The sequence below is a fragment of the Paramormyrops kingsleyae genome, chromosome 2 (assembly GCF_048594095.1).
Source record: "Paramormyrops kingsleyae isolate MSU_618 chromosome 2, PKINGS_0.4, whole genome shotgun sequence".
NCBI lineage: Eukaryota > Metazoa > Chordata > Actinopteri > Osteoglossiformes > Mormyridae > Paramormyrops > Paramormyrops kingsleyae.
The window spans coordinates 2650802-2671231 of record NC_132798.1 but is presented as its reverse complement, the minus strand read 5'-3'; the positions used below and the strand labels follow the sequence as shown (position 1 = coordinate 2671231).

Here is a 20430-nt window from a genome sequence, read left to right as displayed (position 1 = left end):
CCATTCCAATTAATACTGAAACTATTTCACTATGGTTGAAAGTGTTGTTCACAAACAGAGAACAAAAAAGATCCTGACATTTGGAAGTAATTTGCCCTTGACATTAATGCGACTAATAGGGGATTAGAGATAGTCTTCTCAAATTTAAACTAACAACATATGGCATTTGGTCCACTGAGTAGAACATGGACAATTACATTTCTGTGAAGCTTGAGTTCTTAGCCTTTAGAAAGAAGTTAAGTAAAAGTTATGCATTTCTCTTAAAACACTGGCAGGAGAAAGGAACTTTGAGGCCTGACAAAAAGGAAGAGCTGATCACTAGGAGTAACGAATTGTAGTGACAATCTGATAAGATGGTGGATAAAGATGTCGTGCCATATTTGTCAACCTATCCATCAAGCAGATGTAGAAAAGTTGTCCTCCCTTTGTATGGCATTAATTCTGACTGAGAACAAGCATACCAGTATGATGACAGAAGTGATGGGCCAAGACTGGTTCCTTTTATTTGGTCCATCAGTTGAGATTGAGATCAGGGCAGAACATCGAAGAGTCATCTAGCTACTGAGAAAAGGACAACGGCATGGGTGTAGGTATGGTTTCAACATCAGTAGGGACCAAATTAGGCCTAAAGACACATTGTGGATATTTCCACAATATTGGCAGGGATATGACCTTACTGTCCATACCCAAATCTACACCCTTGGACAACATTAACGACAGACTACATGACAATACAGTGCATACTCCATTGTACGTTACCAATATATATGAATAGATTTTGGCCACAATATAGATGTATTTTATATCTTGAGTACCATCTCCGTCTTGGATGAGTCCATACCATTTGATGTTACACCCAAAGTCTCAGCACATCATGAAATTCCCCATGAATCCTTCAGAATACAACTAAGTATGACATATGTCAATGACTGGAAACCAAGACAGCAAAACAGTACCAGAAGTACTGCAGAGTCAGGGGCCACAGTTGGGAGAAGCCAGCTAATTTACATACAGAATCATCAAATATGGGGTAAGAATATCTGGGATCCGTGTATTTTTTGTAGCGGGCAACAATAACAAGAACATTAAAGCTGTCCTTAATTCTTATATTGACCTTAATTCTATACTGACCATTATAATAGATTATGAAGGTATCTATAATGCATTATACATGGCAGATTTAAATGTTACTTTTCTTTTTATAATTTGCAATATTATTTAATGCTTTAGAAATTTCAACATAAATTGAATATATTGTCAATGGTACTATCATAATCTGCTATTTTAAAGTCTGCTTTCAACAGCAACATAGAAGGACAGAATTTGTATTCTATGAACAGTATGAAGGCAAGCAATTAATGTCACTCAGTACAAGTTGGTACATATATGAATTAATGTTAAATTTAAAGAAAGGCTTGAGAAATTACATAAGAAAATCATTAATTACTTAAAATGTTTTCAATTTATAATTGAACTGAAAGTCTTTTCAGTGTTTTTTTTAAATAGGTTAAAAAAACACAATGCCATAAATTCCACCATAGAAATATTCAGAAACATGAAAAAAGAATAAAATAAAATCGAATTATTTTCGAAAGCACATATGTAGCTATAGTGTTTAAGGATTTTCTTGCTTGTGCTAATATTGCTATTAACTGTATTGTTTTGCAACGCAATGTGTAAGTCAACATCCACAATGGGTTGTTTGTGTAGACACTAGATGACAACTACTAATTTGAATCCATAAATCTTCCATAATGAATCATCCCGCAAGACAGAAGATACACTTCATGGGATAACAGAGAATGGGAAGGGAAGCCTGGAGTGATCATGTGAACTCCATAGACAGCCCTGGAGGCCTGAGTCTACAGCACTAACCACTGAGCCTCCTCTATGAATAAAAATCACAAAATCATTACAATTCAAGCAGAAAATTAAAAGGCAAACAAGTTAAAGTTCTTGCAACACTTGACTTTTTTGGACAACGAATAGAACATATAAATTATACAAAGATAGGGCATAGAGTTGTACTGTAGCATTAAACACAGACAACAAAGTCTCTTCCTGTAATTCTATTATATCATAGATTGCTTCCTCCATGAATTTACACACCCAAACACAAGTCTCCATATTCCAATACAGTTCAGTAGAAAATGGATTAGTAAAGGAGTGACGTCTTTTTTCCGTTTTCCTTCATTCAGATGTCATTCATTGATCTGTTTTATGTAGGATTTGGCATTTTTTTTGAGAACTGTAATATAAGTATTAAATGATCCTTTGTCATGTCAGGAAACATATGGATGCATGGATTCATGGTATATATCTAAATGCAGTCAACATTCCACTATTAGACTCATGTATGGTTGCTATCAACCAATAGCAAAGATTAGAGATGACATTTTTATCCAAATTGATCAAATTAGAGACCGGCAAAAGTGAGTGTACTTGTGATTGTATTGTGTTTCAGTCACCTTGGCCAACATACATTTCATTTTTTCCTTCTCCTGTGAAAATGACACCTCCGTTTCCGAGTCCAGTATGGTCACTTTACTGTCACCTTCCCCCATGTGATATTTAATTTCCAGAATCCATAAGCAAGGTTACCTGAAGAAGACTTCTTCTGCATCCAACAATTTATCATGGAAAATTAAAAGTCTGACACAGGATATGAGAAAAATGCTGGTAAAGCGTATTTCCCATTACTGCGGAGGCAAAAAGACAATTCTAGCTTGTATTATGGTGAAATTAACAGTAGATACTAAATCAAATTATAAAATAATGATAATAATAATAATAATTAAGGATGCACTGATCCCACATTTTCTGTCCCGATACCGATACTTGGGCTTGGGTATCAGCCAAGTACCGATCCGATACCAGTGTTTAATTAACAAGTTGTAGGCTTTTGCCTCAATGCGTGGAAGAGACTGAGATCATTCTTTTATATGTAAGGCAACATCAGGATTAACTTAAACCTTAAATACATGCATGTGTTACATTTATTATATGTGACTGTAAAGCCTGGTTCAAATGGAGGCCGTAAGTACGACGTAGCTATAGCCAGACGTGCACCTCGCCAGAAACGTGACTATACGTCCAGGCGACACAGACTGCAAGAACTGTGATTGGTCCGCTTGGTAGCGTTAGTTTTTTTTTTTTTCATAGGACTGAAGAAAGTGTACCCCCAGGTTTACATATATTGGTGATTGAACCTGAAGCCTTATTTATGTCTAACATGTAAATGTAGTTTTAATGTTAGACATAAATAACGCTTCAGTTTAATTTTCTCTCGCTTCTCCAGAATTTCCCCTAAAGTTTGTTGTTGCGGTCTTTCTATGGTGCGTATTTAGATATTTGATCAAATTGCTTGATGTGATAATAATATATGATGTGGGATTGTATAGGTGATGCAAAGCAAGCATTTCTCAAGAAGCTAAACACGTCAGTGCTGCACTGCAACCTGAGCGCTACATCTCATTGGTTTGCAAACAAAAAAATAATAATTATAATTCACAAAAAAAGTAAGCTGGAGTGTGTAGCAAGCTCAAATGCAGACACACTTTAAAAATATCTATCCCAGCATTTGTTGTACAACAAAGGACATTACAAGGAGTACTTGGCAAATGGAAATAATTAATATGGTCCCGGTAACCAATGCAGCAGTTTGCAAGCAGAACCACACAACTCACTAGAATGTATGAGTAATTCATTCCCTTGAAGTATTGAAATAATTTGATACTTCTTTATACCACCATGCAAATTTACCAATGTAGAGGCTGGACTTTCCTGAGAAATTGTGGGCATGAGGTCATGTGGGTCTCTCATAATCTGTAATTAGTCATTGCAGCTCATTGTTGAAACCCATATATTTTCATAGGTATAATTTGATGCAAAATAGTATTCCAGAACACTGAACACTAAGGGATTTAGTTGACAGCTCTGTCCAATAAATGACATATGAAAAGTGAGTTTACATTGAGGTGTGAACAAAAAGGAGCTATTAGAAAATCCTGAGCATAAAATGCAAAAAACTGGTCAGTGTGAAGCCCTGCACATTAGGACTCACAAGGCTGCTGAATTAAATCCTGTGACTGACAGTGATTTCACTGTGGGGCCCTTGAGGGAGGCCTTCAAGCAGCCCTTGCTTCACCGACTAGCTAACTCTGCTTTCTCAACTGTACTTCACTTTGGATAAAATAGTGTGCTAAATAAAAATGTAAATGCAATGCAAATAACAATAAGAGCTACCTTTGAATATAGTCTCTTAAGCATTATCGCTAACAATGACCACTACTTGCGAGAATGAGACAAAGGCAAGCCTGTAAGTACAATTTTGCCAATTAATTGTGCACACCCATTTTCACCAAGAAATTTAAATAAGTCACGTAAGAAGCAAGGGTTTGGAGAGCAGATAACATCATTCTGATGAAAAACAGTTAGGCAGTGCAATAAAAATAACAAGGCTTATAACAAACAATGCATGATTAAGCTTCTTTATTATGCCACTTCATGAGGAGCTGAGCTGTGAAAAACATCAGAAGCTAAAAAAAAACCTCTGTGCAAGTGTGCTGAGGGAAAATGTATTCTTAATAATAACTAATATATTAACATGAAACATATGAATAAATTCAAAATATATTTAAAGTACTAAGTATATTTAAATAGATATTTTTAAACTGATTAATCATGTTTTAGTACTAGGATGTCTTTCTGATATCCTCTTTTCCTTTATCTTTAAATTTCTATGGCCAAGCAATTAATGAAGCATGTTTGTTCAGTTCCTGCTTGTTAATTATCCAGTTACCACTAACATACAATTAATCAATCAGGTACATCAGAACACTAAGAAACCCACTCAGTGTTAAACAATGCAACAACATAAATATTTCCATGAAAACACATACTTCTTAAGCTGCAGTCTATAGACAACTGTGAAATTACTGTATGTAGAGGAAATTAGAAATTAAGCACATTTTTCAGAGGTGTGAGCACTGTGGCAGTCATGAAAATAGAAGTAGGCAATTCATAAGTTTCTTTCTAATTAATTCTGGTAACTTTAAAACAATTTGCTAAACACGTCATTGTACACAGAGACAAGCAACTCACATTATCTCAAAATCCAATGTTGCCTTTAGACAGCAATGTGGAACACAATGCCTAATTAAACCCCACCAATGAATATATATGTGACTCGGCTGCCAAGAAGTAATTCAGAGTTGCCTGAAGGGTCTACAGGGACAGAAAAAAAGTCTGACAGGCTTCATGATCATATTACTCTGATAGAATCTGGGCTCTAATTGTTACCATGTTTAAAATGTAAGAAAAAAGAGCCACATAAATCTGTGACATGTATTTTTCTTTTAATGTTTACAGAAGAGGGTATTCCATTTACACATTTTATTAGTGTAGTTTTCAGTAAACCTGATGCATATACCTGTTCAGCATACAATTCAACAGCATACAGTTTAACAAATCAACCATTACACTGTCAGGCATGAGACAGTTGAATCTCAGAATCCGTAATCAACCAATGGGGATATAACTGTGTGTGGCAGCCAGACTCACATTTGGATAAAAAAAAAAATACCCAAGTTAGTAGTCAGACATCTCTTCCTTAGCTCTTAACAAGCATAACTGAAAGCCCAGTAAAGTGGGGGTTTTCATTAGATGTGCACTATGCTGTCTGTCACTCATATGGGTCTGGTGCCCAGACCGCAGGCACTTTAGTAAATCACCATTTTGCCTTGAGAACAGGAAGAAGAAACACACTAAACAGCACGACAGGAAGCCGAGATACGCAGATACCACATTAACATCAGATTCATATTGGGATGGTTACATGATGATTCCGTAAGGCTCATTTTCCTTTTAGCTGGACATTTCACCCGACCAGTTCAGGTTAAGCAATTTGTACCAGGAGGGTCTGCTGGAGACCTGAATCAGAGCAGCTGTCCGTGTCGTAAATCACTACTCTTCCAGCTGCCCTAAAAAGGATTGCATTGGCCAGAAAATTAAGCTGCATGGCAGGTAAGGAAAATACCCTCCACACCTGCTGTCATGCGACTCCTCCTGGAGATCCTGAGATAAAGGTATTTGTTTCACCTTTCCATTTGAGAATATCACCTCAGCTGCCTGTGGAATTCTAACAAATTACTCTCTGGATCTCCATGTTGATACATTTCCCAGAGCAGCTTCCTGGGAACATCAGTCCTGTGTTACAGTGCAGCAGCACAGAAATGATTAAACTCTAGAACAAGGTTCCCCTCACACTGGCTTTCAGACTCGCTGGATGCATGAACTGCTCTTAACACCAGACTCAATCAGGTGTTCCACTTCAAGAGATGAAAACCTAAAACCAAACACTAATATGGGCACTGAAATGCCCTTAAAGTTCACATGTTCCTACAACATTGCAACATTGGTCAGAGATGAAATTTGGATCTTGTTGGTCATAGTGCAAAAAAACAGTATAAAATAGAAAATAAATATGGAAGACAGTTAAACATGAAATTTTGAGACATGGACAAAAAAAATCAATTATGCAAATGGGAGATTAATTTGAATGCATGTGCAATAAATAGATTATAGTTACAAGATTATGATACACAATTAGATACACACGGAAGACCATCAACAATGTCCTCAGTTTCTGTGTGGATGTTACAGCTATCCAAGACATGTAAATGAACATTTCCATAGCCATAACTCTGCTGTTTGACAATGATACTATACACAAGCATTGCAAGAAGCGTATAACAAAAAATGAAAGATGCAAACATCATGGACTGTTGCTTTTTTCTGTATGGTGTTCTAACCCTCAAGGCCACAGCTCAGCAACTCTCGTGCTACATTTAAAATATGTTCATGTCTAGGTCTGCTTCATTATTTCTCCAAATGCCAGAGTAGGTAAATGAATTGCTGAACCCCTGATCCCACTGGCTACTCCGTCATGGGCAGGAATCCTATTAGCAGGCAGTCGGTGAGAAGCCTCCTTTCCTCACTGACCTAGGATCCCCAACACATAAATCAACATCCTATATGTTTTAATTACCAGCACATGAGACTAACCTAATGTGTTTAACATGAGAAAACTGACTAGAATCATTATTTCTATCAATTCATACAACTTTTCTTCAGCTTTATGTAACTCTTTAAATGCAAGAGATGGAGTATTACTCATGTAATACAGAAAAAAATTCAAACAGGCATGTTGAAAAAACAAAAGAATAAATCTAAGAATTGTATCTTATAAACAATGACACTACAGTGCACCGTGCGGTCTGAGCACCAGACCCATATGAGTGACTTGGAGGTCCTTTTTGAACGGAGAGCACCATCTAGTGGGGCAAGAAAATACAGCAAATGGTTCATGAAGCATTGTTTTGGCCATCATTAGTTGTGAGTAATGAGCCACAGCCACCATGCAGCTGGGCATGCACACAGCACAAATACAATGGATTTACGTATGTGGAGGGGCTGTGAAGGCAACATGGCTACAGACAGTTTTCAAAAAGCAAATGTAAGTGAATAAAAAAATTATGCTTTGTTTTTATATAAGAATTTGTCAAATATTTGTATATTTTTAGAATCTAAGACTTTGAGATGTGCAAAACGTAGATGTACAGGAAGTTTGATTCATTTAGATTTGAAAACTAAAGGAAGCCTGTTCCACTAATTCTCTCAAAAGAACCAGTTCAAAAGAATGATTTGTTCACGAATCAGACACCAGTATAATACACTTGGAAAGTTGTTTTTGCTCGCAGATAGTGTTTCTTGCCAAGACCCTATGGATTTGTAGTTTGTATAGTGCTTTTCTCTCATACTGAAAATTGCGTAAATACAAATGCGATTGCCCATTGTATTGGACTTGGGTACTAATTTATCAATCACTTTAGAACAGATTTGCATTGTAGCAGGACTGACTACCAGTTTGTCACCCTTACAGTGCATCAGCAATTAGGTTCTGCAATAATACATTAATAAGAACTTTCAATGCCTTTACAAAATATGAAGCAATATTTGTTTCATTTCCTTCATTGATGGGAATAGACCAGGGTCGACAAGCTCATCAAAAGCTACCATATGGCAGAGGAACACAGACTGAATTCTGAAGCCAGAGCCCCCTTTGGCTTCAGTTTATCTTAGGGGTCAGCCATTTTCTAATAACTTGCCAAGTATCAGTTGTTGCTGAAATCTCAGCAGTGACCGTGATGACACTAATATGTGACAAGAGAGAAGTCGAGAGATAACAAAAGTAGTCAATGTCCATCTTTCCACCTGCAGTGGAAGAGTGCAGAAGGATTCATACGTTCAGATAGAAGGACAGGACAAGTGTTACCTCAAAGCAATTCTCAAGCGAAAAAAAAAAAAGTATAGCTATGTGGAAAAGCTGATAGGTGTAGCAATCTGGGGGATTTTCATGTAGTTCACTATTTAAATTAGGGCTTGTCAATTAACTGAATATAAATTTTAATTACAATTTTGGCTTCCAATGACAATCAAAACAAATGAATAGAGATAAAATGATTATTGTGCCGCATTTTGTTTCGCCATGATGCTGCCAGTTTGTCTTGTGTTATAAATTCAGCCCCTTTGTACTTCTCAGGTGAATTATATTTAAATTTCATGGAAATCCACTGTTAAAGGTTTTTTTTTTCTTTTCAATAAATGCATGACATTTCCAAGTTCAATAAATGCATGATATTTCCAAAGTCAATGATTAATCATGTTAAATAATCGTAATCTCAATATTGACCAGAATAATCATGATTAGGGGCGGCATGGTGGTGCAGTGGTTAGCGCTGTTGCCTCACACCTCTGGGACCTGGGTTCGAGTCTCCGCCTGGGTCACATGTATGTCGGGGGGTTTCCTCTGGGTACTCCGGTTTCCCCCCACAGTCCAAAGACATGCTGAGGCTAAATTGCCCTTAGGTGTGCGTGTGTGAGTGAATGGTGTATGAGTGCATGGTGTGTGAGTGTGCCCTGCAATGGGCTGGCCCCCCATCCAGGGTTGTTCCCTGCCTCGTGCCCATTGCTTCCAGGATAGGCTCCGGACCCCCCGCGACCCAGTAGGATAAGCGGGTTGGACAATGGATGGATAATCATGATTATGATTTTTGCCATCATCGAGCAGCCCTAATTAAAATGGTAACAAACGTACTCATTGTATACCCAGATTTCATCTAATCCTCACTATGAGATTAAACAAAAATCTATAGGCCTACTTTTTCACATTCATGCTGATATTGGTGCTCAGTTTCACTAAGCACTAAATTAATTATAATACATTTTTCAAATCAAAATGATCGGTACCTTCTACAAAATATGATTTTCCTTATTATTCCTTATTAATAATTGTAAGGTGAGAGATTTTTTCCATTACAATTTGTTAAGCTTTACATTTAAACCTGTTGCCTATTAAACCAAAATCAGTCTCTTTTTACCATCTCATGTGATGTTAAAATGTTACACTGCAGCTATTATTTAGAATTAGAATTTAGAATTTAGTGATCAGTGGTCATTGTCAACACACCACAGCACACAGTGCGCAACAACGAAATGTGACCTCTGCATTTGACCCATATGTGACTTTCGTGACATAGCAGGGGGCAGCTAATTCAGCGCCCGGGGAGCAGTGCTTGGGGACGGTACCTTGCTCAGAGTACCTCAGTGGTGACTTGCTGGTGGGGGATTCGAACCTGCAATCTTGCCCTGTTGAAAGCATATACCTCACCCATTTATACCAAGCATAACTGATTGGAGCACACAGCCTTGTACAGGTGAAAATGGGTGAGCACACCACTATCACTTCAGCATCTATACAGGCTGCAGGCACTCTTCCTGACTACAGCCACTGCAAAGCAGGTGCACTGCACACTGCACACTGGCTCACTCCCAGAAGCAGCTTCTCTGCTTGCCTCATATTGCCAAAACAATTCAGAAAGCAGCAATCTGGACAATAACTGCATCGCAAAATTGGTTTACAAATACCTGAATAACTAAAAGAATTTTAAAAGACTCAAACAAAAAAGCATTTTAAAGTACATCATTTATTGTGAGAGGTGTTACGTTTTTCGATTTTTTATATTTGGTTGCTCACATGCACGCAGGAATAGCTGAACTGTCTTCTAGCCCAAAAGATGTGACAAATATGTAGTGAGGGAAGAGGCTCACAAGAGGAGCTTCATCGTAACGCCGGCAGAACCGGGCATAGAGGGAACTCCGCCCGGCAGGGTTGGGAAACGACAATTATTACTGCCAGCTGAAGACAATCAAGCAGGCTCTCCCTGGGGCTTTCAAGAGCAATTCCACACCAAGGACTATGTGCTAACTGACTGCGTGCACTGACAGCTGCTGGAACCCACCACTGCCCGCCTGCCTGGCTCGCCCACGAGGCCCTGCGTGAAGACGCCACATTCCCCCACAGACTGCTGAGCACCAAGGACAACGCACCTGCACTCCAAGGACTTAAGCTTTGTCCCCTGCACCCTCACTGGCCAACCCACACTCCGTACATCTACATGCACAGCCAAGTCGAGCTCTGGTTCTAGCTCGACTACACCTTTTAATTGCACTGCTGCCCTTGTCCCAGTATACATGCACGGGAGGGGAATCGATTTATTGATCGAAGTATGTTTGACTCCGCTACAGTAGGTGGCGATATGGCTCCTTTCAGCTTGTTAGTATTTTTCCAGTTGACCTATTGCATCACGAATGTAAAAATGATAAAATTAATAATAATGGATGCATGGACATATGACGTGACACACGTTTTAATTGTGATCTGGTCGGAAGAACAGATACAACCAGATCAGGATAGCATAACATGAAATAAAGTATTTTGTATAATATAGTATAACAGGAGAGTACTGCGATTCAAATATTCCAATGTGATTTTCTTGTATTGTAAGAAAAAGCCTGATCTTAATCGAGGTGAGTAGCAGTGTAATATCACACATTGTCCAGTCCTACTACAGCCATTTTTCAGAATTGGTACAAAATACCCCACCTCATGTTGTGATGTTATTCGGCGCTGGTACCAGTTTTTACGCCAGTGGAAAAGCAACACGTGGAAGTACCGTACTTTTGGTACCTGCTTGAAATACCATAAGTACAGTACCTAGTGAGGTGGAAAAGCACTTTTTAGTTGAGTGGTGAATTGGACAGCTTTACAGCGCTGTACATTTCCGACGTGCAGTGCTTCCACTGCCGTGCTCCAAGCTTCCTACAGTATGTGCACTGGATTCTTCTGTAACTTCCGGGTCAAGGCCCAGGAGGGGGGTGGGGACTGTGGAGCATGAGCAGAGCGCCTAGGCCAGTTTGAGTCCGATTGAGCGTATACATGCCGGAGTAAATCGACGTCTAATTGCATTATCTGGATTTCTTACTCGGACTATCAGAAATTCAATTTAGTACAATTTCAGTCGTACTAACATGTTCACATGTACTTTAAAAGTCCAGTTTTTGTTGGACTAAAACAATAATTTGATTTTCTTAGTGTGCATGTAAATGCACTGACTGTACTGACATCTCAGTGGCTTCTATTCTGTCCTATAATTAGAACAGACATAGTTCTATTCTGTCTATAATTCTCCATGAACTATTATCCACTTCACATGATCTTTTTGTCATTTGTCATCTATTCTTTGCCATTTTAGTTGACCGCATGCATTTGCAGAAATATATCTTTTTCAAAGCTTGAAACAAAAAAAGGCTTAACCCTCCTACTTCTAATTCAGTATATATTTAGTGTTTATTCATCTGGAAAATGAACTTGCCATTGCATCCATTCTGTCTCTGGGCATGTTACTCATATTTCCCCCACACATAAACCTCAACAATAGTGATTTGTTATCTGACAAGGGCTTTCATTTTATTGCAATTGCCTAAGTGTTATTGGACTATAATATTTAATTGAAACAGAGGGGAAATGGTAGTAGATGAAAGTATTTTTCAGCTATTTAGAATGAGTGTCAAACCTTCATGCAAAATGGTGAAGAGTGTACAGACTATTGTTCTGCGTGAATATAATTAAAGAGCTTATAGTAACAACAGAAAACAGCACTAGATGAGCTACAAAGAGATCTATACTGAATTCCATAAGCCAGTCAGATGCTGTGGCATTTGCATGCAAAGCTGACAGATTTTCCACCTGCTTAATGACTTATTTGGCTTTACTAGCATGATGAACTGGTACACTAACCAAAAAATGTGAGCAAAACTGAATTCATTTTCCCTCAAACAGCACTGTCTGCAGAACAAATTAACATATTTGACAAATTCATTTTTTTTCACACCCAGTAACGTATTGCACAGATTATAGTTAGTTTTTATCTTGTTTGCACAGCAAAAACAAACCTAAGGCCCTTAAAGCAGAACATAAAGTTGTTTTTTGAAGTAGAAATAAAAGTGGAAGGAAAAGTAAACATAGATTTAAAGGCATTTACTCATGGTTCATCTACCTTTAAAATATGAAGCTACTCATCGTGATCCCTACAACAGGCAAAGCCTTCATTCATGAATTTAGCTACATTCTGACTAATTGATCTTTATACACAGTATGCACACCAACAACATTTCATAACTGATTAAATTTGATTTAACAATATCTAATCTACCATATAATTTTACTGTATCATTAATCTTTATGGGTAGTGTGAAACATCTTTGTTTCATAATGTACAGTGTAAATCCGCCCCATTTTCTGTTATTATATATCCTGCAAAAACACCTAAGGGGCAGTGAAGCCCAGCAGTAACCGTAACCCTAACCCTAACCCTACCTGTCTGTCTGTCCATCTTCTACCTGTCTGTCCATCTCCTACCTGTCTGTCATGCTTGTCGGTGGGCTAAACTGCTCACTTGGAAGTAGAAGTATAAAATTTATTGTTGTGCAGTCTGAGACCCCTCTAAGAAGCCTGGTAAAGTACAGTGATTTACATCTGTGAGTTGGACCCTAGTTTTTCAGCTGACTTTCAGTTAAGCTACCTTTGCAATAGTTGACATTGGAAATAAATTAAAAACTTACCATGATCACCATCTGATCCATTCTTCCATTAACCAAGTGACCTTTAATGTCATGACAGTCATGACAGCCACGGCACGCTTTAAGAAATTACCCAGAGCTCTTTACAAAGACTTATGACAGATGAAGGGTATGGAGAAGAAGACACAGTTGTTCATAGAGTCTCATGCACTGCTCTTGCTTGGTAAGTAAACAATTTGTCATTTATTGTTCCATGCTTTGGCATTTAGGTTTTTACAGCAGTGATTCAGAGTCTATTTCAGCAAGATTAGGACAGAAGGAAACGTGTTTCCTTGACAGGATGGCAGGTAATCATCCTCAGAAAGCGCACTGTATTGCCAACTGTGACACAGAAGTAGTGATTGCTGACACTAGGCAGATAAAAACATGTGGAAGTCCTATTTGCTAACAGCTTGTGGGTGTTAGTTTAGATGTCTGAGCATCATTGTGGATCTCTTTACAGCTAAAAGCAAAAACTACATACATTATAGATATTTTATTTACCTTTTATAAGGTTAGTATACTGTTAATGAATTACTTCATTCTTTATGACTGTTGCAATCCTAATTTATGATAACAATTATTGCAAAATGTTTTTACAGTTTTTCCCCAGCTATCTGAATGTAGAGCGTGCTTATGAAACCTTCCGCAAGCCGAAATAGTGTAAATCAAAGAAGCAATTACCGTTAATTTATTAGGGAAATATTTTTTCAGCGTTCCCAGACCAACAAAATTAACCTACCAAATCATCCCAAATAATACATAATACCTAATATACCACTAACATGTACTAAAAGCAGTAATGATATGATAAATGCACAGCCTGTATCAAGTAGAAGCTATGCATATACAGCATAGTTTAAATTACCAGAATCAATGCATCAAGCATCGCTTAAGGACAGGGATACGTTCTGAGAAATGGGTTGTTTGGTTAATTTACTGTTGTGAGAACATCATACTTACACTCACTATACACCTAGGCTATATGGTATAGCTTAAATAACGATAAAAATGCAGTTTAATAAACACATATAACAGTAACATAGTTGTTTATTATCATTATCGAGTGTTATGTGCTGTAAATAACTATGTGCTATACTTTCATATGACTGACAATGCAGTAGTTTGTTTACTCCAGCAACACCACAACTGCGTGAGTAACACATTGTGCTATAACGTTACAAAGGCTACAACGTCACTAGGCAATACCACTGTAATATTAATGGACTACCATCCATACAGTATATGAGGTCCGTCGTTGACCAAGACTGTATGAGGCCCTTGGTTGTATATCTACTGTATAATTGGCTCACTGATGAGCAAACACGAAACTCTATTTTCACCTTTCTTATTTTTCTGTAAAAGTGAAAAGTATTTCTGGATTTTTAAGTAATTTTTTGGTTAGCAACAATGGGTGCCATTGCAGGTGTTTCGTAAAAGCCAAGGTGTAAAGCAAACATTCCTAAAGTGGGGGATACTTGTGTTATGAAAACATTTCTCATTGATGTTTTAGCCAATCCACTGCAATTGCCTGCATAATCAGTGATGGGCAAAAACATCTTATTCATATTTTTAAATATGCAATTGTCTGCATGCTTGCTTGCCCATCAGCTTTTTTTTGTGCAGTTTCAAAACGCAGCAGCACTTCTGATATTCCCACAAGTCCATCAATGAACAGGCACCCATCTCCATCAAAAGGCCTCTATGTTCCTTCTCGCCCCCTTTGGTTAGCAAACCAATGCTGCTTGGAGCTCCATCCTAACTACCACAACTGAAATATGGCAAGACTTAAATATGCATTTTTTTTTTTGGTGAATATAATCCAAATAATTAAAATCTGCTCATACACTGCAGTGATATTCTCCACAAATATGAACGTGGACAAAGGTTTAGTAATTAAATATATTCCTACAAGCTTATACAGTATGCCTATTACTTTCCTATGTTACTGCATTTTGATTGTTATTATTGCATATGATTCAACATAAATGCTGCTAAATGATTAGGATATATATTCAAGATCCTATAATGAAACACACAGCCAGCTGGGAAAGCATTTGGCATTAAGTTCACGCTTGAAGCATGCATATTAATGTCATCAATGATGACTTCACTGATGTCGTTTTAGTTTGGGTAGGGTTCAGGGTCATTAAACTAGCAGAGAAGGACAGTACTTATATGGTGGAGCAGAGGATATCTCTGCTATCAGGGTTGTTCTTTCTCCCCTCCCCCACTTCTTCTCTAAATAGTCATTAGAGGAGCCCAAGGGATGGGAAATTGAGAGAGGAGGAAAGATATGTGACAAGCTTCTGTCTTCAGGGCCCAGTATGTAACATGTGTCTCTAACGTAAAAATAAATGTATATTTAATAAGCCAGTTAAAAAAGGCCTTTGGCTAGAGAAGCACTGAGTAAAACATTTCCCATTTACAAACCAATGCAGGAATTTTAATTCACTGGGAACAATCTACTTAATTACACGCTAGCATTAGAAAATTCTTACATCGTCATACGTATTCATATGTGCTTGCCCTCTTGCAGTGTGTGTAACAGGCCACAAATAAATGCTACCATAAGTGTGTGCCAAAATATAAGCAATGAAGCCGAGTTTTAATTAAAGTACACAAATTACAAGCTTTATAGGGAGACACTCAATATTCACTCCACAGCTCTCCAGGAGAATATGTTGCTAGATCTTTTTGTGTCATTAAGATTTTTGCATCATTAATACCTCTGCTAGTTACATAAATAAGTAAATGAATTACTCGTGCACCCTCCACATCTAACGCATAGTGCAACTTCATTTCCAATGCTACAGGCACAATGAGTATGCTCATTTTCATTATTTATTAAGTATCCTTGATTGAGCTACTGAATGAATGAATTGCATATGTGTTTATCAATAAATCGGTATGACTGCAAAATTGTTAAGTATTTGTTTAAATAAACATATTATTTTTATAGTCAGAAAACAAAAATCAATAAATATAAAAGCTAGGATAATTCATTGAGAGCTCAGCTGGAACAACTCACAGACTGCTGCCAAGACAAGCACAGATTAAGATGGTTCCTTCTTTCTTCATAAGGCTTTAATACCTGCTAAAAATGCTATTTGTGCTCATATCAAATGTGCATCTGTGATAACACAAATGGACCAAAAGACTACGACTTGTACGTGATTTCATGTATATGCATAAAAACTGTTTCATTTAATTTATCTAAATATTAGGGCCCTAATAATTCATATAATATGTGATATATGTGATATTATACGAGAGAGTGACTGACAGTAATTAAGTTTTACACCATATGAGTACATGAGTATATGTATGGGACACAGCTGTTGTTTGTGAAGCCGACGTAAAGGTTCAGATACGAAAGGGGATGGAAGGATTTAAAACAGGTGAGTAAAGGGCAAAAGGCTGGGTGGTAGGTGACCTCACCATGACAGAGACGTGCAGCAGGTGTGCGTGCTCGTGCAGGACGTGGGCCAGCTCGCGCTCCGTGGGCTCCGTGACCTGGGCCAGCTGCTCGGCGCCGCTCAGGGACACGTGGAAATACAGCGTGCCATTGTCCAGCCACCGCTGCTTCCAGTGGACGAGCGAGACCTCGATACCGGTGCCCGACATCTCTGCAGAAACAGAAAGAGCCAGATGAGTGCCAGCGCTGTCAGCCTCCCACAAATGGGACGGTAAGGCCCCAAATAATCCATGGAGAATTTATGGATTACTAACATCTATAAAAGCATAAAGAGAAGGTGAGAAGAATGACCAGGGATTCCCCTCTGGCATATAATTCATAGTCTCCAATACTCTCTCCCAACAAATCCCAAATAATTAAATCAACAGCAGCCCACCATTCTGGTAAAAAAGAACTATATAAAAAATATATATAGAAAAATAATAATAAAAAAAACCTCCTGCAGACAGGAGCACCAGCCCGGCTCGGCTGGCCTTGCCCAGCCCACATATCCCTCCAGCAGAATGTGCTGTTCCCAGAGTGAGTGCCAGAGATGTATGAAAGAACAGCTAGCAGGAACCAGAGGAAGGGCAACCCTTACAATACTCTTGCTGAAGCTTTAATGACTAACTACATTTATTGGCAAATAATTCCGACAGGAAGTCATTCTGTTTATTTATTCCATTGTAAATACCGGCACGATTTGCTGTTAGATATGTTAGATATTTTTCATATGTTAATTTTTCCAAAGATGTCCATCAGAACAAAGGCCGACTTTCATTTAAAATATCAAGTACAGTAATAGAGCATTTTCAATAATGAGTTAAAAAAAACTTTGAGATGTTAAAAGCACCTTCCAGAAATTCATGGAGTGCTTGTCACTCCATGCATGATTTGTTGCGGTTAAACTTAGAAACATAGAAGGGGTCTGAATGGAGATGAAGAATACCTGTCCTGTAGGAAAGAGACCCTGATTTAATTTAGAAACATACAAAAAATTACCCTGTAATATGTGAAAAAAACACTAATAAAATAAATTTAAAAGACCATCCAAGCAATTTACAGTATTCTGTATTTAACTATCTGTACATTGTTTTAAATATCAAATTTGTTGCATGTTGAGTCTTTTTTACAAACATATCAAATGCTTTTTGCATAAGCATACCTATTATTTTAGCAATCACATTAGAACTCAGTATTAAATGTACATTCCAGCTGAGCAATTTCTTTCCCAGAATCTTTTTCTAATTGCAGCCTTTAGCTGAACGATGCATATGGCATTTAAAGCCTGTGAAATTCAGAACTTCAGATGGACATTTGGTTTATTTGCAGCTTCTCTGAGCTGAAAATTGAACCAGTCACTTAGAAAATAAGGGCAGAAGGTACTCTGTCACCTAATGGCCCTTCAGCGCGTTGTGGATGACTCTTCGCTGTGTTGGCAAACACACTGAAGTGTTTATTTGCACAAAAAAACAAAAAGATAAAAGGTCCTGTGGTTCATAGCCAAATCTCAGCTTTTGGAGAGATGTATAGTAGAGGAAAGGCTATGTCTTGAGCCAATTACTGATAAATCCAATGTGCGTCTGTGTGTAATTGCACAAATGCACACAGAGAAAGGTAAAGATAGGCTGGGTCTTTTAGTTTCTTTGAACGTCCTGAGCTCTTCTGGAAAGTGATGACACCTACACAGCAGTGGCAATGCAGCATTCATCAATGCAAGCAGAGGCAAAACTTCAAGCCATGTCTGCAATTCATTAGAAAAAAAATGCCATTAAGAGCACAACAACTCAGTGGGGAAACCCAGAGGAGCAGAGAGCCCACATCCAGCTGAGAATAATGCAGAATTCTGGGCCTGATGATGGGCTCTCAGCAGGGGGAATGGCACTGCGCCCTCAGGTATCGCCATGACAACCCCCATCATGGTCAGTCTGACGGTAATTGTGCATTACAAAGGTAGAGGAGATACCGATTAAGAAATTCAGGGAAAAACAATTAGGCAATGCACCCAAGTCTGCACATCCTGTTGGAACTTCAACACAGATGAATAAATGAGAACTTATTTTAAAAATTTCTAACATATTAGGTAAAATGTGGAAAAAATGTTTTACAAGCAGAATGTCATATTTATGATGTTATTCATGTGGCATTTCTTCTATTATCTCTATACATTACTTTCCTCTACATACTTCTGAAATTATATACGCATAAAGAAGGTGTTTAATCCAGAATGACACCCGGCATTTCAAATAATAAATGGGTTTCGTGTACCTGTGAGCAAGTACTGGTCTTACGATAGGCCTTTCAGGTCTGAGGAGGTTTTAAACTTTATTTAACCATCAAAATAATCATCAATTGACTGAAGGTCACAGTATTGACTACCTGTATTTATAGTTGGCTGAAAGCTTATTCATACATAGTCAGACATTGATTTAGCACAAATTGTTCTGTAGCATTTTGAGTTTTCATTACTGAACTTACACTATTGATGTGCACATGAAATTACTTGTGCTTCCATTGCAATATAATTCTATGAATTTTAGTTATAAGGCATTCTTTAAAAAACAAATGACACCAAATGAGCAGATTATGCTTTCAAGCTAATCACCTAGCACATTTTTCTCAAAAAAGTATTCAATCATTCAATGCTATTAATCACTCATATATAAAGTATGACAAACAATGGACAATCAGTTCAGTATGCATTATATTGTTGCATTGTGCATTATATTGTTGTTTTTCTGGACGGCTGATTTTTTTTCCTCCTTACCCTCCACCCGGGGCTATTATATTCATAACCTGATATTCATGACTTGTCGGCAGGTTTCTAAAGGAGATAATGCAGATACATTGTTATCAGTTGCCTTCAAAAATCCTTAGCAGTGCCCCAGCTGGCCAGGTGCTTGCTTTGTAAATCTATGGGGTAACTCTCACCTTCGCTTTGAGACATAAGAAATGCAAACACGGATATACTGAGGAAAAGAACCGTTCTATAGCTCACAAAACAGTCTCAAGGTGATTAATGCTGCACGTTTTCAGAAACACTGGACTAGGTGCAAATAGCTAAACGGCACAGTAACAAGCTCGGCTCTCCTTGATTAAAACTGTCACCATGAAGACCCTTAGTGTCCGCCGCCATGCAGCGACGACGCCGGGGCCACGCTTGCCTGCTGAAGCTTTGCACGGTATGGCTCTCTCCATTTCATCATATTATTGCCAAGCAGCAGGCATAATCTCCGTCTTAATAATTCACTACGGTACCTGTACGTTTATCAAGAAATGTTTCTTTATTTTCCCACATGGAAAAAAACAAAACTGTTGATCCAGAAACAAATAAAAAGCCACATTAATCAAATCACCAATGCGTTGATGCAGTCCTCCAACCCCCACCCGCTTATCCAATTACCTCTGTAGTAATCAGGAGCTAACCGCCGACACCACAGCGAATTAGACAAGGTGCAGGGCTCCATGGTGAGGCACTCATACGTAAATCCTAACTCAGTCCCTTGCATCTGGAATTTAGCAGGGAAGGAAGTGAATTGTGGAATATGTGGGATAAAACAGAATGGCATCCAAAAGCATCCCCATTGTTAAATATCATTCCTCAATGCATTTTCACTAGCAAATAAATAAATACACAGGAAATTAAGACAACACTGATTCATAATTACACACAAAGGAAGTAGATGGCTCTGAAGAGTCTATTAAGAGATTGGCAATTAAAACAAGAAAACCAAAAAAGAAGAAAAGAATTATGACTGATGATAATTGTTCTGCCAGAACCCTCTAGTATAATATGGGGTTGTTACATACTGGTACCAGAAGTGTGATGGCTGGTAATGAGGCTGGATCAGCACTGTAACGGTCTCATTTCCCCCCCAGAATGAGTCACTGCAGGACCTCACCATTAAGCCATAAGTACTTTCTCCATAAAAATTTCATGTTCTACTGCGAGG

At 38.1% G+C, this 20430-nt stretch overlaps 1 protein-coding gene across 7 annotated transcripts in view; it reads right to left on the bottom strand.

Annotated features, from left to right (window-relative positions):
* Nucleotides 1–20430, bottom strand: part of LOC111842706 (astrotactin-2-like) — a 226399-nt gene that overhangs the window by 170806 nt on the left and 35163 nt on the right. For all 7 annotated transcript variants that reach the window (XR_011984366.1, XR_011984368.1, XR_002837973.2 and 4 more), the window contains exon 2: nt 16462–16649. Coding sequence is in view for 2 of the 7 variants with exons in the window: in XM_023809608.2 (XP_023665376.1) it covers nt 16462–16649 (188 nt within the window). In the remaining 5 variants the exon portion in view is untranslated. The remainder of the gene's footprint in view (nt 1–16461; nt 16650–20430) is intronic.